At 49.3% G+C, this 23973-nt stretch overlaps 1 protein-coding gene across 4 annotated transcripts in view; it reads right to left on the bottom strand.

The window, feature by feature from the left end:
• Rptor (regulatory associated protein of MTOR complex 1) overlaps positions 1-23973 on the bottom strand; it is a 258920-nt gene that overhangs the window by 83515 nt on the left and 151432 nt on the right. For all 4 annotated transcript variants that reach the window (XM_027425469.2, XM_027425467.2, XM_027425470.2 and 1 more), the window contains one exon: positions 15225-15284. In XM_027425469.2, coding sequence (XP_027281270.1) covers positions 15225-15284 — 60 coding nt within the window. The remainder of the gene's footprint in view (positions 1-15224; positions 15285-23973) is intronic.

Here is a 23973-nt window from a genome sequence, read left to right as displayed (position 1 = left end):
GTGCGCCGCTATGCTTGACCCACCAGTCAATCCTAATCCATAAACTTATTAAAGGGTCACATGATATAGTAAGGCAGAGTGTGGTTACATTAAAACTGTAACAAGTTAGAAATGGGCTACATAACCAAAAGAAGAAAAAGGACCACAGAGAAATGGCTACTAGACACTTAATGGTTATTTTTTGGACATCTCAATAGGGCAATATCTGCATTATGATAATAAACAAAGGAACAAGTCAAACATGGCACATCCAAGATCACACAAAAGACACGCAAGGAGAGCAACAGGAAGAACCTCCCTCCATGAGCTGGGGCGGCAGGGGTGGGGTGGGTGGGCTGCTCCTCCTATCATTCACATGGAAAATGTGAGAATCCACCCCACTTGACAACAGGGAACATCCGAGACTCCCATTTCCTTGCTTGTTTATCCTCAGCCTTGAGTGGCACTAGGAAGGTGAGCTCTCAGGAGAGGACATCCTGGGGGGCTGGTGCTTAGTGCGATGGGCAGCACTCTTGGGAGAGGGACAGGGCCTATAAGGACCAAAGTGACGAACCACAGTTTGTCGCCAAACCTGGACGGTGCCTGGAGCCAAGCGAGGCTCCCCCAGATCAAGCTGTCTCCCTGGGTACAGTCTTGGCGATGTGAACAGAGCAGTGTTCTCAGCAGTGAGAAGCTACTGGTAAGAGCCTCTATCCTAGCCTCCACCACTGAATAACCATGGAGGGACAGAGCCTGAACTTCAGTCTGGGTTACTCAGCTGCATAAAAAACAAACAAAAAATGCCAAAACAACTCTCATGTGTGACAATCAGCACTAAAATCTCACAGCATCCTGGAAACCCTCTGCCTTCCCTGAGATTGATCATCATGGAAATATAGGCAAGGCATCTGCCCAACTGTTGCAGAAAGATCTAAAAGTCGCTCACACTGATTGACTGACCGACTGTCCAGCACTGAGTAAGCTCTGGTGTGGCTTCTGGCTCATTTGCAGACAGGTCCTTTTTGGGATGACAAAGGTGGCGTGAGCCCACACACATCCCTTCTTCTCGTTTAGAGTTTGGGCTCTGTGCCTGACAGGGAAGCCATCTGGATCAACAGGGGCTGCAACAAGACCCAAAGGGAACCTAGTAGCTGTAACATCCAGCCTGAGACGCCACCTCACTTGGGAAGCATCTCTAGGCCCTAGAAAGCTTATTAACAAGCACAGGGACTCTTTTAAAATTTAACTCCTGGTGCCAACCAAGGACAAACTTTATGTGGAAAGTGATCACAGGATTGAAAGATGAGAAGCCAAACTCTAGTCCCAGCTGCGCTGTGGCTGGGCAACTTCTGCATCCTGTGTCTCGGCTCTGAGTCACGAAAACTAACCTTCTGTGCGACACGGGACTAAAATAAAACGGGTCACACTTGTACAGCAGACACAGCAGCAGCCAGATACCTCCTTGGCAGGGGCACGCCGCCTCCTCAGCTCTCCTCCCGCTGTTGCTGTTGGCAAAGGTTTATTCCCATCCCATTCCTGTCTTCCTGCATAGGCTGCACTCCCCTGCAGCTTTCTGTTTCCGGCCAGGACTCATCGGCTTTGACTTCAACACCCAGGTCATCATTGCTCAGGCCCTGCTGCCAGACAGTGACTCCTTTTGAGTATCTCCACTGCCGTGTGGATGACCTCACTCTGATGACCTCAGAGTGGGGCTGTTCTGGAATGGATCTGACACTTTTCCTCTTGGGCCACTCTCTCCTCATCCCCACACCCCTGATGTCACTCATCACTCATCCAGAGTCTGTTCGCCACTCTATTCCTGAGCTACCCTTCTCCACCTAGTTGACAGACAGACCCTGTTAAATCACTGGTCACCCAAACCATAGTGAGGAGACATTTCTAAGACGTCTTAATGTTCAGACCATTCCCACCTCCTTTGGGCTGATTCCCATGAGTGTCCTGCCAACCTGTGTTTCACTGGCATCTGCCTTTCCCACCTATTTCTCATCCGGTACTGTGGGAAGAGCACACTCCTAGATGGGGCCTCGGTCATGACAGGTCTTTACAAACTGATGAGGAACTGTGAAGAATACGCAGGGTGAACAGCCAGCTTGAACTCTGGTGTCAGACAGACATGGGTTTGACTTTGTCCAGTAACTGCCCTGTGATCTTGGGCCAGCTGTCTGAGCTCACTGAGGTCTGGTTTATTTCAATCACAGCTGGTTAGATCCAACCACTGACTGGGGACTACTGCCATGTGAGCCACTGTACACGGGCCACTTCCCAGGAAGGAGTTTTCATTCTCACTTGCAGATTGGGGCTGGAGGCCCTCATGAGGGTACCATGGCCTTGGGAAACAAGTGGCCATAGTCTGGCCCATCATCTGCTTCACTAGTTCCTGATGACCAAGCACAAATGAGCCTGGGCTGTAGGACGTAGGGCTCATGGAGCTCCCGTTGTGCTGCCACAGGGCTCTTCTTCCTTCAGAGGTGGGAAAGCCACAGGGTGTCCAACAGCAAAGCAAGTTCCCCTTGTGACTTGTGACCCTGACTAAGCCACTGGTCCCTGACCACACATGGGGCTGCCTGTGTCTGGAAAGCCAGATCCCAACACCCTTTTCCTGACCTGCTCTCTGGGGTCCTGACTGAATTTGGGAATGCTGCTCTAACCTCACAAACCTCTGAACACACTTGATATTCAGCCTGCTCAGAGTGAGGAGCAGCTCCAGTGACTCTCCTGCCTCATACGCAGAGGGTTGGAGCTCATGCTTTGCTTATCTTTCTTTACAGCCTGAGAACAGGAGGGGCATAGCAGCAGCATCGCTGCTCCCTTCTCTACAGCAAGGACCCTCTCTGTCCACAAGCCCCACTCACCCCCATGCTCCCCAGCCTCAGAACAAGTGCAGTCACAGCTCCTGTGAGAATCTGTTTCCGCCTGCTGGGAAGGCTGTCCCCAGCCACGGTCCTCTACTTCACGATGTGCCTCTCAGGGTTCTTCCTGTGTCAGCTGAGAATGCTGCAAAGCTCTCTACATCTTTTCAGTGCAGGCTTTGAGTGCCTCTACTTAAAAATCTCAAAGGACAGCAGGCACCTGTGGCTGGGGAAGAGTGGGCTGGGCACTTCCCAGCTTTGGCTGGGCAAGCTCCACAGGAACAGCCAGACCTCTGAGGGGCAGACTCTGTCCAACACACTCAAACAGAAAATTCCCTCATGGCCTTACAACTGTCAATAACTGACCAAGTTGATGGCTGACCTTGTAAAATCTGTTGCCAATCATGTCCCATGCTTCCTCAGACTGGTCCAATGCAGCCAGATGGCACAGTGCTAGAAACGTCAGGGTTGGCCTCTGTTAGCTGACTCCCCTGGGGACAATTCCTATGTAGTGTATTAGAAGCTCCATCTCTTCTGTGGGGCTCAGGACACCCTGGCCATGGCAGCTCAGTGGGCTCCTGCACAGCCTCCATCCATATATAACTCATGTCCACCTGTGAGCAGCTCTAGCACTCCTCGAAGCCCTTGCTTGTGTGCCTGTGTTATTAGTCACCATTTTTTCTCTATGCTAATTTTCTATGTAACTAGATAATAAATCCCTATGGGCAATGACTTTCTTTCCTCGATATGTATCAATCTCCTTATGGTTTTTTTTTTTTTTTTGGCAGAGTGCTAAGCACACTGCATAATCTCAGCAGCCCACAAACCTGAGTCATGGAACTCAAAACAGCAGCAGCTCCCACTCATTCCTAAGACTTCCCTAACTCTGTGGCAGCTGGCAGCTGTGGATGGAGACAGGGAGGAGTCAGGGTGAGTGCTGCTCTTCAGCTGTGTCCTCAGTGTCCGCCTCAGCTCATGGAGTGGGGCCTCACTCTTCTCTGGGCACCCCAGAAACACTCTTTCTGAGAAAGGTGGAAGAGGAGGAACCTGGACCATCCAAAGAGGGAATGCTGCAGAGAGTAGACCAGACTGAAAAAGACTCCAGCTTCCTTCTTGCCTTCTGTGACCACCTGTGATAATTACCTCTAATTGTCACCTTGTCCCCACACAGTCAGTCTCACCTGAGTTACAGTAAGTAATTGTCTAGATAAGGCAGGCCTGTGGATGAGAGTCTGAGAGTCCGGTGGGGGATTTTCTTATTCTAAAAGTGGGTGGGTCCCAGCCTGTATAAAGGAGAAGGTCTCTGTTCTTGACCAAATGTGACCAGCTGCTTCAAGCCCCTGCTGCCTGACTCCCCTGCAATGAGAAGCTGCAACCTAGAGCTGTGAGATAAAATACTTTCCTCCCTTAGTTGCTTTTGTCAAGGGATTTTGTCACAGCAACAGAAAATGGCCGCCAGGCAACCAACCAGTGTAAGCGCTAACTCATTAGCCTTCCCTAAGTTACCCCACTCCCCACCAGGCTTTCATATTCCAACACCACGTTGTGGCGCCTGCACACACACACAGGCCTGCCCAGAATGTCCTGTCTCCCTGGTTCTAAGGACAGAGCCCTTTACCAAGCAGTCTAGGTTTGTAACCTCTCCAAACGACTTCACCTGGCACCTCCTTCCATCCTCCTGGGCCTACAAATGTACCATGCTGTGTGCCTATGCGTGCTCGGTGGGCCAATGCCGGGATCACTACTGAATGGTCACAATGCTGTGTGTGCACAAAATGTTCAGCACAAACCTCCAGCTTCCAGAAAAATGGCACCATCACACCAGAGAGTCTTGTTCCCACAAAGGATGGACACAGGAGTAAAGTAATGAAATGGTACAAGCCCCGCCATCTGAAATCCAGTAGAAACGCTGTGCACATCCCTGTGGCCAGCTCAGTAGGCACAGCAGCAAACAATCTGTAACACAGTGAGGCAATGTGTACAGGCAGGCTGTATGCTTGTCCCACATGACCACAGACACAGGTCAACAGCTGGAAACAGTCCACACCATGGCACGAAAAGGGAACAGCTTGGCAGAGCAGGGGTTACGGGTGTTTTTAAAATTCCCTTTTGTTTATCTGTGTTTAATAAGATACTTGCTAAAAACACAATCCCTACATAACAAAAGAAAAATACCCCCTTTTGATTCAAGAAAGGCAGTTTCTAAAAAGGGAAGGAATTTTAAAACTGCATTCTTTTGCAAATACATAGATGGATTAAGTCAATTTATGGTATGGTATGGTTTGCTATATCTTTACTTTTCAAATGACCATAGTGAACCTGAATATGTGGAAAACCTTGAAGATTTACCTCCTGCAAATGACTTGTTACTTGGAAATGCTCCCTGACAAAGACCATAGGAGGTGAACCCAGCAATTTCCTCTGAAAACAAGGGTCGGTACATCATGGTTGGATCTTCTGTGAGGTGGAGCTCCCGCCCTGGTCCACAGAGGTGTGCATGTGTACAGATGTACACAGAGCCCATCAAGAGCACTGCACCGACAAGTTTTCCTCCTAATGGGCCAGGGCCTGAAGCCCGGAGCTAATCTCCTGGACAATGGGTGCTTATGAGACATGCAAAATTGTATTTTATAAGTTAACATTCTAAGTCAAATCAGACCACAAACCACGTGCCCTGACATCATATTCTATGTCGCCTGACCTCCTCATACACAGTGCACAACTTGAGCCTTTCACAGATACCAAATGGTCAGGAATCTGTGGTTATAATGTGACCCATGGTTGGTGTCAGGAGCCTTGGTTTCCAACTCTGTACCAGTACTGCCCCTCCCCCACAAACACAGACACTGAAAAGCTGTTACCCCAGTGCACCTGGGCCAGGAAGTGATACAGACACAAAGTAGAGCAACCACAAAGAATGCCCATGTGGACACACCAAGGTACAATGGTCCAAGTCCAGATGAGAAACCTTAAAAAATGGTGAGAGAATCTGAGGGCCACATATTTAGTATAGTTCAAAGAGACACCTCCTCCACACCCCCAACCTCCAAACAACCAATCAAACAAAAGACAAGCATGGCAGCAGCAGGCAAGGCCTCTAAGGGCCAGTTCAGGCTGAGGGCAGTGAGAGAGACATGGTTGCGCCCAGAGTGAAGAGCGAGTGGAGCAGAGCTATGCTCAGAGGCCAACTCTGAGTTAAACAGAAGCTAACACCAGAAAGGTGGGCCAAGCAGTCTAGGTGAGGCACAAACTCTGCCTCACTGTGGCTGCTGTGCTCTGTCTGGCGGCTACATCCAATGAGGGACGCACGCAGCCTCCCAGCATTGGTTTCCTCAGGACCAAAGCTCTTGGGCTGGGCAGAAATGAAGTCAGTGCCACAGAGGGAGACTGACAGACACCCTGTGGAGGCATGCAGGCCCTGGTTCTGATGACAAAGGGCAGTATTTTGGTACCACTGTGAAGAAAACGGAAGCAGTGCATGCTGGGAGGAGGCGCCCCTGGGACAGCCTCCCTTTCTTCAAGACTCCTGTGATGTCACAGCAGTGCTGAGTCCTCTCTGTGTTTGCCCAGCCTGCAGGAACAGCACGTCAGGCACAAAGGTGATTGGCACATCGGCACTTTTCACCTGCCCTCTGCCTTCACAGGGATTTGAGTCAAAGGTGCCAGGGCAGTCGTGACCACCCAGAGATGAGGTGATGGGCACAGTGACTGGCAGGTGAGGCCTTGGGGTGGTAGGCAGAGATCCAGTTTCCTGTCAGTGTCCAGCACTTCCTCTAGTGCTGGCGTCCTCTCTACTGTGCAGGCCCCGGGCATCTGTTTCCCTGGATCCACCTTAAACCAGCCCTACTCAGCTGTTACTCAGAGGGTCATGACCTGAGCACATCTCCCCGAGGATCGGTGATCCATGGATGCTGATCAACTGCTAATTTACCACCATAAGCAGCAGGTGCAACTGCACTGTAAAGAAACATAAATTTAAACCAAGCCTGCATCCTTATGACGACACTTTAAAACTAGTCCACATGGTGAGTCACCTGGGCATAAATTACAGCCATGGTCCCCATGCCTATGACAGGGAAGTCCACATTCCTCTCTGAGTGAGGATGCTGAGGGAAGGGCATGGCCTGGCTCAGGTGCCCACTGCAGCTGACTGCTGGACACACCCACTCCGCATGTCCATCTTAAAGGGTGGATGATAGTACTCGCCCTGAAGGGGCCTTTTAGAAAGGTGAGATACAGGCATTGGTGGCGCACGCCTTTAATCCCAGCACTCAGGAGGCAGAGGAAGGCAGATCTGAGTTCAAGGCCAGCCTGGTCTACAGGGTGAGCTTCAGGACAGCCAAGGCTACACAGAGAAACCCTGTCTCAAAACAAAACAAACACACAAAAAGGAAAAGTGATACATACAAAGCCCTCAGCACGGGATTGGGCACATAGCAGGCATTCAGCAAATACTATTTTAGAAAGTTTCATATTCAGAACCCAGCCCACCCTAGGGCAGTCTCTGAAGCGGCGGGAGCATCACTGGCAGCTGTGCGGCACAGACATGGCTGTTTAGAGTGGGTGTTTACGCAATCGATGTTAATCATGAATAATTTTTGTACACTTTGTGCCGCTAGTGATCAGAATACTAACAAGCAGCCTCCCGGAACAGGTTCAGCATCCGTAGGATCCCTGGAGCTTTCTGAGAACCCTAATATTTCTAGCACTGTTTAAGCGTTTCATTACTTTGTTTCAGGGCTGAAAAATGTCCCTTAATTTGCAAGCATGGATCTTATTGCCACTCTCTCAGAGGATTCGGAGTATAAATATGCACAGGCGTATTCATCAGGCAATAGGTGAGCACAGATAATTAGAAGCAGTGGAGGGGGCTCCAGGAAGTTCGCTTTTCCTTCCAGACACAGCAGATTAATGGAAACAGATCCCTTCCCTAACTTTTATATGCTAGAGTTAATGGAACACCTACATGTGCCTTGTGGCATCTGGAGGTAATTGCTAAGGCTACAGTGGAGCCACACTGTTGTTTTGAGGACCCAATCTGGAGCACAGCATTAAGGCAACCTCTGGAAACTGACCCTGGTCCCCACCATCTCTATCCAGCAAGTCCACAACATGGAGCTCAATCCCTTCTTTAGTGATGACAAAAACAGATAACAACACAACTCAGGGTGGATTTCTGACTGGCCGATAACTCGGGTGCTGCCACACCTAATGTCATGAAGCTGGAAAGAAAACCAGGTGGCCAACAGCAACACCCTGGGGCTGGGGTGTAGCTCTACGGTGTAACTCCTGCTTAGTATGAGGTCCTGGCTTCCATCCCCAACACCTAATGAGAAAGAACTAGCCAGCATCCTAAGAGCACAAAAGGCCCGTGGTGACTTCAGGAGCCCTCACCTGCAGTGGTTGCCACAGTTCAAACCTCAGTGAAATACTGACCTGACGGCCAAGGCTCTGATCTGGAAGCACTCTGGCCCTGGAGGGAGGCCTGGGCACAACATGGGTGGCTGGTGTCAGAATAAAGTATGAGTGGCCGGCAGGACACACAAGCAAAGGACATGTGTGCAAAGGATATGTGTGCAAACGCTGCTCAGGTGTCTACAGCAGACTCCAGGGGGAGGCGCGCCAGGAATATATATGTCCATGGCCTTCTGGGATCTTTTATCATAAAGAAAACAAATGCAGCCAGAGGCCTGCTGTCCTCAGTCTATCCATGCAGAGGAACTTGCCATACAGGCCAGGTGGGCCAGAACCAAAGTCCCCGTCGGTGTGACACAGGTATTCTTACAGAAAGGACTTCCCATTTGGTGAGCAGAATGAAAGAATAAGGACTATACAAATGGATGTTTAGAATCCTTAAAAAGCCAGAAAAATCAATTGCAGATCTAACTAAAGCCCAGCTAATATTGTACTTATGTGTTGCTACAAGTTTGCTAGCGTTCATTTATCCTTGTAAGCTCTTCCCAGCTTCAGATCTGACCACCTTGTGTTTCTGGGGCTCACTCAGGCTCACTTAGGAGCACTGATGCTCAGGGCCTTCCTCTCCAGTCTTTCACTAATCCACAGATCTCAGGACTTTGTTCAGAATAATGAGCAGCTATGGAGTAAATGGACTGAAACCAGGGAACTGAACAGACAGCCCACTGCTATTTGCTCTGATAACTGTAACAGAAACACTCTATCCCACCCATTAATTTGAATCCAAGGTCAGCGCACAAAACAACTCGGGGGAGGCCTTCATGCTCTGTATGAAGGCCACGTTGTAGCTGGAGAAAACACAGGGGTAGACACTGTACCACAACCACCCAGGAGTTCATCAGGCCCTGGAGTGAAGATGATGATGGATTCCCTGTCAGCTTTAATGCAAATGAGATTTGGAAAACTCAGAGCTCTACTTCTCTGAGAAACTAGACTAGCCACAGTGAGCAGGGGCACGTGACCATGTATGTCACCCAGCCAATTACACAAACCTCACCCAGCAACTCCCCTGACAGCTTTGTCAATATCGTGCAAATGTTTTTATTAAAATCTCAACTACTCAAAAATTTATATATTTTGAAATATTCCATGGTTCTCAAACCACCAGCTATTTATACATTTTTTAAGAGAACACTCATGCTGCCTGGGTGGGGAGGCTGGGCTTTTGCTCCTTGGGGTTTTGAGCATAGCCAGGAAGGCAGCTGGGGTGAATATGTATCCCTGGATGTTCGGCACAGACCCATCTGCTACTCATACCTGGGACTCGAGGGCTCTGAGGCAACCGGCAGACCTGGGCCAGTTTAAGTGCTGACCATGCAACAGAGCAGCAAGGAGCTACTCTATGATCACTTCATTTCAGCAAAGTTTTAAAGGGGTAAGAATGTGAAAAGGCTTTAAAATGTTCTGGGGCTCTGAAGACACCTTGGCTCAGCTGGCACAGTGTTGTGGAACATGCAACCCTGACCCATAGAGACCTTCTTTCCTGTAGACCTTGGGCAAAGGAAGCAGACCAAAGGTCTAGACAACACTGCAAGCATAGCGGAGCCTGCTCATATTCTCAGCACTGGAGTAAAGGAGCTTGGCTCCCAGGTCCTACACCCAGAAAAATGTCCCTGGGCTCCTGTGACATGGCATGCTGCGCACTGGCATGCTGGTGACAGGCACACTCTTGGGATGTCGGAGAGACTCATCCTCAGCCAGCAGGTCCCAACACTCTGCCTGCTGAGCTTGTGCGCAGATGCATGATAAAGCAAGGGACCACTACACATGGGAGCAGCAGCAGGAGAGCAGTTCCCATTCACAACATAACCTAGAGCCTCAAGGTCTCTGTGCCCCTCTGCTCTGTGCTGCATCTCCCCCAAGCTCTCACATCCTGAAGAAAGGGTGCTCTATAGTTTGTCTATGCCTAGAGTGCATCCTGCAAAGTTTCAAGGATTGACATCAGCCTGTACTGTGAGGTACAAAGAGGATAAAAACTGCATCTAGTGTGCTGTGCAGAACAGGGGCTGCTGGAGGGGTTTAGGATTAGATGAGGTCAGTGGGTAGATCCTACAGTCGAATTCCAGGGCCTTTAAAAAAGGAGACACACACACAATCACCATACACACACTCATCCCGTCTTATCATGTTATACACTGCACAGCTGAGGGACTCTTCTGGCAAGATCTCACTAGACAGGGTTCCATGACCTTGCATCTCCAGAATGGTTGTAGTGGTGTAGAACCCAGGGCCTTGTCCATGCCGGGCAAGGGCTTGACCTCCAACCTGGGCCTGCAGTCTCCGTAGTGCCGTATGTTAGAAACCTCAAAATGGCCTAACACAGGATGTATGCTTGTACATGTATTAAAATATAGGAACAAAAACAAAAGCCTGGTTCTGTTCTACACCATGCTGTCCAGCTGCAGACACCTCTGTTCTTTTTTTATTATTATTATTATTATTAAATGTATACAACATTCTGCTTCCATGTATATCTGCACACCAGAAGAGGGCACCAGATCTCATAACGGATGGTTGTGAGCCACCATGTGGTTGCTGGGAATTGAACTCAGGACCTCTGGAAGAGCAGCCAGTGCTCTTAACCTCTGAGCCATCTCTCCAGCTCCCAGACACCTCTGTTCTGCTGCCTCTTTCTTTGCAGTGGTGAGGGCAGCCAGGAAGGCTGTGGCTATGGAAAGCTAGGGCAACGCTTCAGTTTTGTAAAAACTCAGTAGCATATATAAAGAGCTCCACTGGCTATGCTGCAGAACACCTGAGGACCAGGAAGGAGGGTGGGGCGGACTGTGCAGAGGTGGACTGCCTGCCACACAGTGCAGGCATTGCTTAGAAACTGTTGGCTGTGGTGGGTACAATGACGACACACAAAGGAAGGTGGGTCACTTGAAAATGTAGTGTAGCAGTCACTGTCCCACACACCTGCGACCTCAGCACAAGTGCTCTTGAGCTGCAGCAATGCTGCCACCCTCCCAGCAGGGCTGCCTGCACTGAGGCACAGGTTAACACCGCCAGCCAGCATGCCCCAGGACACCCCATGTACAGCGTATGGAGACACCAGCTGGGCAATGTAGAGACTCCTGCATGAGCAGCCTCAGCAGGCTGCAAACTGTAGAATTCATTGGAAAGTTCTCAGGAGACATCCACATAATAACAGAGTGGACGAAGTGAGGGTTATGCAGGACCCATCAGAGGAATTTGCTGCCCAGTTTTCTAGTCTGAGACCCAACCCTCTTACGGGACTGTAATATAATAGGGAAAAAGTCTAAAGCTTTTTCTTTTAAATGGCAACATCCCTCAAGCAAACTGCAAAGGTGCAAAGACACATCATCTCAGAACTCAATCTAGTGGCTACAGCCAGTGGCTTCGGGAACTGTGCATCAGACTTTTTCTGAGGGTGGTATAATTCTCAAGTTTGTAATTTGTCTTGGAATAAAAATATAAATATGAGTCACTCATTCGCATTCAATTTAACCCTTGCCAAGCTACAAGGGAGAGCAGCAATATGGTGTTTAGAACAGCAAATGCTGTTTTGTGCCAGTTTCAAATGAAATAGACGGCTCCCTGTGACTCAGATCCAAGTCAACCCCTTAAACACATGCATGATGACCAAAGCAGCACTTACGACTAGTTACATCAAACTCAACAAGCTTTTTTTCCAGTCTTCTCAGAAACCATCATTTCTGCTTTTAGACTTCATAACTACACCAGAATTCACAAGTTCTCAATGTTGCATGGCAGTGTCACACCAAACCCACTGTCCACATTCTACTGTCACAGCTCCTCCCAGCCAGGCACATTCTGAAGCCTGCTCTTGCCCCAGGTACATCACATCGATTGACTGAGGAACAAACACACTGAGGTGGCTCAGTGGTGAAGAGCACTTGCTGATCTTACAGGGGACCTGGGGTTTCTTCCCAGCACCCACACAGCAACAGAACAACTGCCTGTAACTTCAGTTCCAAGGGATCTGACATCTCCTGGAATCTGCCAGGCCCAGGCACTCCCAGGGTGTATATACACACATGCAAAAGTACACATTTACATAGAACACAGATAAAACACTACCCCTAGTGTTTTAGCACCTGACCAACTTTTTATCGCCACTTGTCACAGGAGAGGGGGGGATTAAGAGTTCGTCTGCAGGGGCTGCGAAAGCACAAGTGCCAGGGCAGGGTGGGAGGCTGTGGGGTCCCATCTGGGAAACTGAGGCCTGACAGAGGCGCCGGCCCTTTCTGCCAGGCTGAAGGATGCTCACCCACTGTTGCATGTCAGTCTCACGGGTCAGTTCTAATAATGAATGAGAAACAACTTTCATTTGTTTCTTGTCTGGCCATCTTGTCAACAGCAGCTGTCACCTCTGCTGTGCCCCATGGTTCTGGCCAGCATCCTCTTAGAGCATTGCTACCTGCCTCTACATTTAGGCTAACTACGCCCCTCCCCCCCCCCCCCCCCCCGTTACATAGCAAACTGACTTCCTTTGGTGTGAGTTCTATGGCTTTGACACACGGGGACACCTGTGGAGCCACAGGCAGGACACCTCCTACCACAGTCCTGGTCTGAGCCACTTGCTCTCCCCTATCCCAAGGTCTGTCTTTTCCAGAATGCCCCTCTTGGGAGACTGGCTTCTGCAACTACCTGTGTTGTGTGTGTTTGTCTCATCTTCTCTTTCCTTACTGAATTATTCTACAGGCTTCATTTTTCTTTGTTTAAAAAAAATTCTATTTGATATGTATGTGTGTGTGCCTGCTTTGTTTGTATGTGCACCACATTTGAGTAGGTGCCTGCAGAGGTCAAAATAAGGCATCTGATCCCCTGGAACTGGAGTTATAGGCAGTTGTGAGCTGCCTTATGAATGCTGGGAAATAAACTAGGGTCTTATGCAAGAGCAGCAGGTGCTCTTAACCACTGAGCCACTGCTCGCTCCAGCCTGGGGTTTCATTTTTCAAGAGTGAAGCCCCAAGAATAAAGTGTCTGGGTCACAGGGTCACACCATTTTCCCTTTGTGCCAGCCCCAGGAAGAGCTCCAGCGCTACTCTGCCTTTGAGGTTCCGGAAAGGACCTGAGTCACGGGTGGGGACATGCCAGGAATCAGCATTGCCTAGCCCTCATCTGAGGCTCTGATCCCTGGTCTCAGCAGCAGCTTCACTGTGGTCCCTGACGACACACGTATAACAGACAGAAAGAGGACATGTGCCCACCTGTCACCATCCCATCCATGGGTCCTACAGAAAAATCAGCAAATGTGTTCCTAGGTTACACTCTTACACACTCAACTGTTAAGGAAGACAGCACAGACTGTCATACCATAACTGAGAAGGGCACTGGTAACATCAAGAGGCCTCTACCTCTTTCTACTGTGTCTGTCCCAGGCCAACTGACCTTCTATGTATCTGGCTAAGGGCAACTTGCTTAGCTCCTGAATGAAGAAGCATCACCTGCTCAGATCCACTGTCTAGCAACAGCCCCGCTCTGCTGTGGATCATCCTTTGGTTCCCAAACTGCTCTGTTAAGAGCAAGCCCTGCTTGGCAGACACGAGTGAGCCTTCCGTGTGCCCTGCTGGCACCCACTGATGACGCACTACCTTTTCATGTTACCCGTTGTTTGTGAACCCTTGAGCTTAGACGGCGATTTTCAAAATCCAAGAGGAAACACTAACCTCGAGCTGCATGTAGTGGTCCTTGCTGCACTCTGATGACTATTAGTGTGTTACAGATGCATTTTACATGATACATTATATATATATATATATATATATATATATATATAGTAATTTTTATATACGGAAAAGTCAGAATCCCAGAGTGTTGTTTCTCCTCCTGTTTCAAGTTCTACTCTGTTATTCAGCTGAAACTCAAGTCATTTTCCTTCTTTTCTTGGGCAATGCTGGGGAATCAAATCCAGGGCCCCTATCCACGCCCTCAACCCCAGATGTTTATGCCTCTTTATGCATTTATATTCAGAGTCTACAACATATGGGAAACACATCCCACTGTATGTTACTCTTCACTTGCTATGGGCAGGGGAGAAGGCGCCGTGAGTGTGCGGCAGCAGGCAGCACTGCGCTCTTTGGTGTGTTGCACCTCGAGCAAGCATCACAAGGCACGGCAGCTCTGCTCTTGGCACCAGGATCTCGAGTTGTTTCCCTCACACACAAGGAAAGCACTTTTCTAGAGAGATTTGCTTTTCTCATCTACTTTAATAAATTCAGGCCTTGGATATTTTCACATACACTACTGTGTGTGATACTTGGAAAACGTTCATCTAGTAATTTTGGAAGATATAGGGTTCCAAAAACCTCCCCCAAGTTTTCCATACTTCTGACCCAAGTCAGGATGAGTCGAGAGGAGTCAAATGCAGGCCAAGTTTAGAGTCATGAGATACTATTTCAGAAACAGAGAAATATGAATGGGAGAGGGACATACTTCTTGGTGAACTTAGCAGGCTTTGAGCAAGAGCAAACACACATTCTCACACTGCGCACACTCTGGCTGTTTCTACAATATGTTTGCCCTCGACAGTAACATGGCTGGAGGTAAGACACAACACACTGAAGACCAACCTGAAGTTAATGAAGATGAAGTCAGAGTGGAACTATAACCTAGCTGTTTCAGACGGACCACATGGACAGCCCTGCGTTCTGCATTAGCACAGTCTGCAGTATTTTAAACATTCACAAGAAAGGAGCTTCTTATCCTTTCTCTTTTAAGATGGCCCCATGCTAGTACCTATAATACCAAGCACTTGTGTAACCATCACAAGCAGAGCCTCAATCAGAGAACAAAAGGACAGATCTACATGAAAGGGGAGAACCCCACACTGACGGGAGGGACTTCTGAGGACATGAGTAGGAGGAAGAAAACGCTCAGACCCAGGGAAGCCACCAGGGCTCAAATCTTACTTACTTTTCTATCAAATCCAGTGTGACTCCAGGCACCAGACTAACACACTTCTGCATGCAAAACCTGCAAGGAAAGGAGAGGACATGAGACGCATGAATGGAACACTGAACATGAGAACCATCCAGCAATAAAAAACACAAATTCAAACAAACACACTGCTTCCTCAGTCCTGTCATCTTTTAGGTTTAAAGGAGCAAGCCTCGGCTGGTGGTGGTGGCACACACCTTCAGTCCCAACACATGGGAGGCAGAGGCAGGCAGATCTCTGTGAGTTCGAGGCCAGCACAGTTTACAGAGTTCTAGGACAGTCTGTCTCAAAAAGAACAAAAGCAGCAGCAAGCCTCACTGCCAGCCTGCCAAGGCTGGAAGACCATGGGGCAGCATGTGGGGCTGGCAGCGGGAGAAATGGGCCGCATGCAGTCAATGGAGCTTGTCCCTTCAAGGAGCAGAGAGCTGCTGGAGTGGATTGGACTCCCCACCCTACCTTTGTTCCTTCTTTAAAAAATGAGGGGCAGGGTGGTGGGGAGGTGCCGGGGAGTGGATGCATGTCTTCAAGGAGCACATGTGCACTCAGAGAAGACAAAGGAACACAGATTCAATTGCCCTGCTTTAATAATCAAAACGTCAAAGGAGCCAGAGCCCAGAGACTTCCATCCTCAAAAGCAAGAGTGGGCACGCAGGGCTTTATCCAGTTTGTGTGTGCCGACAGAAGGCAAGAAGCCATCCCGCCCCTGTGCTCTGTTAGAGCCATTGGCACAAAGTAGAACAGGATCAATGTCAGCATTGAGGGAAAAGGTAGCTAAGTGTTCAGAGGGAGAAATGTAAAATGCCTGCACGGATGATGACTCTACTTGCAGTGTCCAGTGCAATCTGCAGACTCACTCTTAACTCTGACACACTGACAATGACCCACATGCTTGTACTACCGCTAACAGTGAGGAGCAACTCTTAGCAGCCACACTGCTAGCAAAAACTAATGATGCGCTCTACTGCTCTCTCAGCAGGAGCTAAGCTAGGACATCTGTGGCTTGTATGTGTGCATTTTCCAGTTATGACGCCTGCACCTTACAATGGGTTCACCAGGACAATTGTGTTCAGTACAAAGATCAGGCCACAACTGGGAAGAAGGACAGAACCCTTTATGGGTGGTGGGCTTGGAGGACAGAGGCAGCAGGGGGCTAAGAGGGCAAGAAAACGGAGGGATAGAAAGACAGAGAAGCAGAAAGACCAAGTAAAACGGCTCCTGCGCGGTCCATGGAGCACAACTGCCCGGCCATCTTCTCTGCCTCAAGGAACAGGGCTCAGCTCAAGCAGTGGGACGAAGTTTGTTTGGTTGAGCTGCCAGCTAGTGTTCTATGTTCCAAGAGAAAAACAAATAAACCTGGGGGCCACAGCTCCCTTACAGCATATGGGAGATGGGGTGCTGAATCTGGCCAAGTTGGTGGCGGGCTCTGAGTAGCTAGAAACTTCTTTTGACCTTCCGAGCGCTCTGCTCAGCCCCTCTAGGCACCTTACACCCCGGGAGTCAGCACAGACACAAACAGCTCCAACAGACTCAAGATCTCCTACTCGATAAGCAGGACCCTTTTGGGGTCTGGGTCCTATGTGAGCCACACTCCTCTTTGATTTGTCTTCTCATCCATAACGGATTTACTGACTGGGGTTTCTGGAACCCAGTAATGACAGGATCATTTGTATCAGACGAATTCTTTTGTTGAAAGCAATAATAAATTCCAGACAAAATATTAAAACAACCACTTGGCAATTCCAAAGAACAAACAGATGAGAAACTTAAGTGTTATAACCTTGGCAAAGGATGAGCCACCTGTTGGGCTGCACACTCATACCACATATGGGGACAGTGGGAGCAGCCTCCCTGGGGTGAGGAATCAGAGATCAGCACTGAAGGTTGCCAGGAAATTGGAGGAATAACCTTAGACTGGAGGGGGGCAAAGCTTCCTCTAGCACTGGCTGACTCATGAACTACAGACAGGATGTGACTACAAGGATCCCTGTGGCAACACGAGGCCCAAATTATTAATTGGGGACTGCAGCATCTCTTGCCCCAAGAAGGCAGAGGAAGGCCCGCCCCCCTGTCACCAATTAGAGGCCCTGAGAAGCCCCAGGGCTCCAATGGACTCCCAGAGGGATTCTGCCTTAGTCACAAACTGTATTCCAGGATCAAGAGTGACAGTCTGGAGCTAGAAACAAAGCCAAAGAGGTCAGTCCCACAGCCAAGCTTCTGGGGAGCTTGGTTCAATCCTACCGCCCACCCCACCTGTCTGGGCTGACACTGCTCCGAAGAAGAGAGCTTCCCACTTCCAAAATGGGTGGTGTAAGGTCAAAGCCAGAGAAAACATCACGACAGACAGACTTTGGAATTGGTAGATATTTTAAGGTTAGAAAACCTAATTGACTATTGACTGGGAGATTAACATTTTTATAACAGTGAAAAGGTACAGCTCTCTTAAGTATGGAATTAAAGTATGGACATTTAAACTAACGAGGTGATGTTCACTTGAAGCGCAGCTGCTTGAGTAAGAACTAAACCCACAAAGTTCCCTCACCAGCATCAATTCTCCACACTGCAGCCAGCAACTGTCTCACCTTCCATACCGCTCTCTTCTACATGAGGGTGTTCCTGGACAATGAAGGCCAAGACAAGCTGAAGAAACAAAATTACTCAATGCTGGGCATGGTGGCACACACCTTTAATCTCAGCACCTAGGAGTCGGAGGGGCAGGCAGATCTCTGTGAGTTTGAGGCCAGTCCAGTCTACACACCAAATTCTAGGACAGACAGGGCCACATAGACTCAAATAATCCATGTCCAGGTGTGGTGACTCATGCTTGCAACCCAGACTGGGGAGGCTGAGACAGGAAGATCATTTCAAGTTCAAGGCTGGCCTGGGCTACAGGGTAAAAGCCTGTCTAAAATATTAAATGAAATAAAATAAGCCAAACAGCTGAGAGTTGCTCCATGTTCTCTACTTGGAGGTTGTTGCCCCGTGTCTAGTATGAGTGTTTACTCCCCACCATGAAATAACAGGCAGCATCACTCTACAGACGGAGGACACCTGCAAATGAGGACACCAGAGTGAAGCTCAAGAGTCCTGAGGACAGCTGGCCAAAGTGATGTGCAGGAGAAGTTCCAACTATTTGGGAGGCTGAGACAAGAGTACTGTCGAACCCTGGAGCTCAAAGCCAGCTGGGCAGTGTAGTGAGATCAATTCCAACTACAACTAAGCCAAACCAGAAGACAACACAGAGCGACATCGAAAACAAATAGGGAGGTCTTCAGAAACTGACCACTTCCAAAGACACAAGGAAAGCAAGCAGGAGGCAGGAAGAGCACAGGGGAGAGGGGGTGTGATTTTATACCCAGCCAAACTACCTTTTAAATGTGCAGACAGGAGGCAGGAAGAGCACAGGGGAGAGGGGGTGTGATTTTTATACCCAGCCAAACTACCTTTTAAATGTGCAGACAGGAGGCAGGAAGAGCACAGGGGAGAGGGGGTGTGATTTTATACCCAGCCAAACTACCATTTAATGTGCAGACAGAAGTATTCTCAGGCACACACAGCTTCAGAGGCTGGGTGACACTGGAGTCAGAGGGCAAGGGTGAAACCTGAGGTGTTGAAAGAGACACAGGAAGTGCTTTGACATGGAACCTCTCAAAAGAAAAATAAACACAAACAAAAGGAACACGATGCCCACTGAAGCCCAAACTGAGTCAGTGAGATAACAGCAGCCAAGAGGACTCCCCCGTGGCAGCTTCACTGCCATGAGCCGCTGCTTTGGACCGAGCAGCTCAGCATCCAAAGGGATGGCTTGCACAGCAGCACCTATGCAGCAGCTAGCAACTGGGCTGATTGTCCTGCCTTCCAAAAACCAGCTGGAGGAGACATCGTCTCGTTTCCCCAGCAGGCCAGCTGCAGCCTGCCACCAGCAATCAGCAATCAGGTTCCAGCCTGCTTTAATCCTCACACCAGAAGTGACCTGAGGCTAACCAACCCCTTTCTATTTTCTGCCTCAAAAGGAACTCTCATTCATGTTTGGTCTGTGTTTCTGCTCTCTGCAGCTCCTCTCTGTAACACTCACAGAAACACTGCTAGAGGGCTGTGCAGATGGAAAAGCAGGAAAACCAGGAGGACATGAGCAGGGAAGGAGCCCTCCTCACTTTAAGTCCAACTGGAGCCACCAACCGAGCAGCAAGCACTGCAGCACCATTGCCAGCTGCCGAGGTGGGTACCCTCAGAAGCTGCAAAGCAGACATTTGCTAGGAACATCACTGGAAATCCCACTTACGAGGAAAGGACATCACTAAGCACCTTGTGCAGCCCCAGTGGCTCCTAATTTCACCTTGACAGATTATAATTCTACCCAAGGCATTACCAGAGCCACCTCACATATCAAATTCAAGTGAAAAGAAACAAAAGGTGCCTTGGCAACCTCAGAGATACATGTGGCAAGTGTGCCTAATGCTGGGACAGGTGTCTGAGTCTCCCTCAAGTGCCTGCAGCACTGCCACACTTGGGCGTGTCTTACTTTCTGAGATGCTCAAAGCAATACTCTGAGGTACAGCCTGTCTCCTTTCTGGGTTTTATTTTCTCCTCATCCAAGAGGAACTCTTTAGGCTTCTGAGGATGGCTGAGCAGTGTGTGTCTCTGGACTTTCACACCAACACAATGCCCAATTTTAGACTCAAATATAAAGCCTAGGTGGAGAGATGGCTAAGAGCACTAGCTGCTTTCCTAGAGGCCCCAGGCTTGGCTCTCAGCACCCATATGGTGGCCCACTACCACCTGTAATGGCAAGTCCTGGGGGACCTAGGGGCACTTGGCACAGCAACTAAGCCGGTGAATAAATAGTGCCAGCCAGCTGGGTAGGGTGGGTTACTCCTGTAAGCCAAGCTCTTGGGAGGCTGAGGCAGGAGGATTGCTGCCAGCTCAATGCCAGCCTGGATTGCATGGTGAGTGCCAGGCCAGTCTGAGGTACAGAGTAAGACCCACCAGGTAAGCTCTCTAAGCTGTTCTTACTTTCCTCCCTTGACTTTAGGTTTCACTTCTGACTGTAAAGAATGGCTTCCCACAGGCAGTTTCTAGGCCAACAGCCAGGATTGGACATAGGTAGGCAGGAGCCTGCTCTCTCAGGTGCTTTCTCGGTATAGAGTCAGGGGAGCTACAAGAAAAACAAATCCTCTGGCCACTAAGTGAAGGACTCTGGCCAGTGTGAAGAGCATGGCTCTGCTCTGACAGGCTTCACCTTCTCTGCCATCTCCTCTGCCTTGCTAAAAACCATCTGAAGATTACATTTCTAAAGCTAGCCACCAAGGTCCATTACCTTATTTGGACACTTCCTCCTCCTGAGGCTGACTACCAAGGTCCAGCTATCAAAGTATTGAAGTTAATTAGGCTCACCTAATTAACACGCCTCATCTTAACACGGGGCTTCCTCCTTTACTTTCCTATGTGTGACATCCAGAGACAGTCCTTTCTCTTTCTGGGACAAACACCCTTGCCCCCTCTCTCCTTTGCCCCCCTCCCCCTTGCCCTTTGTCCCTCTGGGGCAAATAAATGTCCTTTGTGCTGAGAACTCGGTTTGGGGGGCCTGAGCCAATACTTTCTCTTTCAGTAAGAGACACAGGGGCTGGCAAGCAGCAGGAGCAAGGGTGCTGCTCCCTGAGACATCGCACTGTCTACCATTTAGCATTTATTTCCTCACCACTATTTCTAATGGTTGAAACCTATCCTCCAAGAGAAAGAAAAGCAGTCAGTACTGGCAGCTGTGTGTGTGTGTGTGTGTGTGTGTGTGTGTGTTGTGTGTGAGTGTGTGTGTGTGTGTGTGTGTGTGTGTGTGTGTGTGTGTGTGTGTGTGTGTGTGAGTGTGTGTGTGAGTGTGTGTGTGTGTGTGTGTGTGTGTGAGTGTGTGTGTGTGTGTGTGTGTGAGTGAGTGTGTGTGTGTGTGTGTGTGTGTGTGTGTGTGTGTGTGTGTGTGACCACACATGACAAGGGCCACCTACTTCACAAAGCCTCTCCATCTCCAGGGTGCAGACTTTCAAAGGGGCACCCTTCTTGCCCACATCCGGCCCCCATGTTCTCCCTGAGGCTGTCCACTGACTTGAGAAGAAAGCAACACCCCTTCCGAAGGAGGCACCTTCTTGGGGGGGGGGGATTTGATCACACCTTGCCCGGTGGTCTGCTCCCTCATGGCAGGACAAAAGAGTCCCTTCACAGAACTGCTTCAGGGTCCTTGCTCCTCATCAAACTCATACCTAGCAAACGAGTCACACAGAGAGTGTTGTGTGCACACTGTGCATGGGTGCAGACTAGAAATATTGACAGGCAACTGTAGGAAACATGCAGAACTCTGACCTCACACCTTCTCATTCAGGGCAGGGCTTCTTTTTGTTTGTGTCTGTTTTTCAAGACAGCATGTCTCTGTGTAGCTTTGGAGCCTGTCCTGATGAACTTGAAAAGTAGACCAGGCTGGCCTGGAACTCATAGAGATCCTCCTGCCTCTGCTGGGATTAAAGGCGTGCGCATGCCCTACCACCACCCCTCGCAGAACAATACTTCCTGACTGCATACAGACGGGAAATGGCCATGTGGTGGCAGCTACCATCCTCTGGAAATCACAACAGAGTCAACCGCAGACAGGTGTACCGTCATCTACCCCCCTCCTAGGAGGTAGGGTGGCTTTATGGCAGAAGTTTTGGATGGACTCTAAAACAATTCCAAAGAACCAACTACTTAGATCATAATCTGTCATGACCATTCATTCACACACTTTCCTTTTTTTGCCACATGATCTGTGCTTTCTGTATTAAGAAGTGTCACACAAAGTTCTTCTAGTATTGTCACAAGCAGGAGGCCGGAGATCACGTGGACAAAGCAGACAGAAGGACACCAAGCAGCCTATGTTTCCACCATTTACCATGTAGTGGCAGCCAAGAGAGGCCTGACCCTAGGTAAGATTGGCCAGGAGCAAGCCAAGCCGGGCATTGGTGGCACACGCCTTTAATCCCTGCACTCAGGAGACAGAGAAAAAGCAAGATCCAGAACAGGCTCCAAAGCCAGAGAAACCCAGTTGAGAGAGAGAGAGAAAGAGAAAGAGAGAGAGGGAGGGAGGAAGGGAGAGAGAGAGGGGGGGGGGGGCTGGCCAGAGGTATGCTGAGAGCAGCACAGCATGAGGGGTCCCTAATACAGGGAACTGAGATGATGTCACCACAGAGCTCTGAAGCTGCTGCACGACTAGTGGCCCAGAGCCAAGGCTGATTCTCACCCAAGGTTCAAGTGAGAAAAGAAGTGGCTGGAAACACACACTCCCTCCCCATGTACAGGGAAGAGCCAGCACTTGCAAAGATCAGGTTAGGAGATGCAGACAGACTGCTCTCCCTTCAACCTTGTCTACAAGGAACCCCCTGAGTGCTGAAGCTGGGACCCACCTCTGACTTTACACACATTCCTCTCTTGCCATTCCATCTCGGACCCAGGCTCTCCCCACTAAAGGCAAACTAAGTCCCCAGAACACATCTGAACATTAATGTCTCTAACACAGATTGAATGTCTTCTGAATGGACCATTCATCAATTATGCAGCTGGTAGGTACCAGACAGGTGGCTGCTTTATGACCATGAGCACACTGCCTTAACAGAAGCAGATGGACTTGATGATAATACAGTGGGTTGAGGATTTTGTAGGGAAGTCCAGCCAGAGACAAAGAAAACTGTTATCAGACAGCAAGCTTCCTACAGCTAAATAGACGATGGACATGAGTCTAAGTTCTCCAGTGGCTACTGTGGGCTCACTTTCACCAGCAGCAGAAATCCTGGCTGGGAGGTGAGAACATGCTGTTGTGTGGCAGGTAGGAAGGCTGGTAATGTTACCTTGGCTGTGTTCCTGGTCTGTGCCTCCAACAACAGGTACACCCCACTAAGTACAGAGGCTTCTGGAAGCAGACAGCCTACTGGTAGGGAGGACAGACAATTCTCACAGTGACTCACACACTGTGACCCACAAAACTTGGCCCACAGAATATAGCCTGTGGGCTATACACCTGTGATGGGACAATTCCTCTTTGAAAATAAGGCCAACTGTGCTGAAAACGCCGTATCTGTACATGTGATATGGGGCAATTTAACCAGAGCAGTGCTCTCTGACGTGTTAGTCCTGATCTAGAAACATGTGGAGAATAACTCAGAGCAAGGAGAAGGGATGTGCTTTGGGAAGAGGAGCAGGAGCCTTGATGCCCAGAAACACTACAATTTTATACTACTGGGAAAATGCTTAAATAATTCTATCTATAAATATGATGGAATACTAAACTTGAAAATAAAGTACCAGGTAATAATAGAGTGGTCATCTTCAGCCTGGAAACCCTGGAAACACAGCACAGAGGTATGTGAGTTCAGCTCAGTTGAGTTTCACGGTGTGTGGGCAGGAAGGACAGACAACTTGAAATGACTACAGACACTAAGCTTAGGCTTTCAGGTTTCCCTTCCATTGCTCGCTCTCAGAAGACTGTGCAGTAAGTGAGGAAAAGGGAGCCCCCACAAATGCATGTGTGTGTAGCCCACTGGACACAGCCCCAGGCCTTGTCTGCACAATCTCTCCTCACACAGCCCCAGGCCTTGTCTGCACAGTCTCTCTTCACACAGCCCCAGGCCTTGCTTGTGGTAGAGGGATTGATGCTCAGCTCCAAGAGCAGGACCTTCTCTGAGAAGAAGTAAACAAGGGGCCTTGAACAGAGGCA

Source organism: Cricetulus griseus, chromosome 7 (assembly GCF_003668045.3).
Source record: "Cricetulus griseus strain 17A/GY chromosome 7, alternate assembly CriGri-PICRH-1.0, whole genome shotgun sequence".
In the NCBI taxonomy this organism is placed as follows: Eukaryota; Metazoa; Chordata; class Mammalia; order Rodentia; family Cricetidae; genus Cricetulus; species Cricetulus griseus.
Note: the sequence above shows the minus strand (reverse complement) of the source record. Positions and strands in the feature narration are given on the sequence as shown.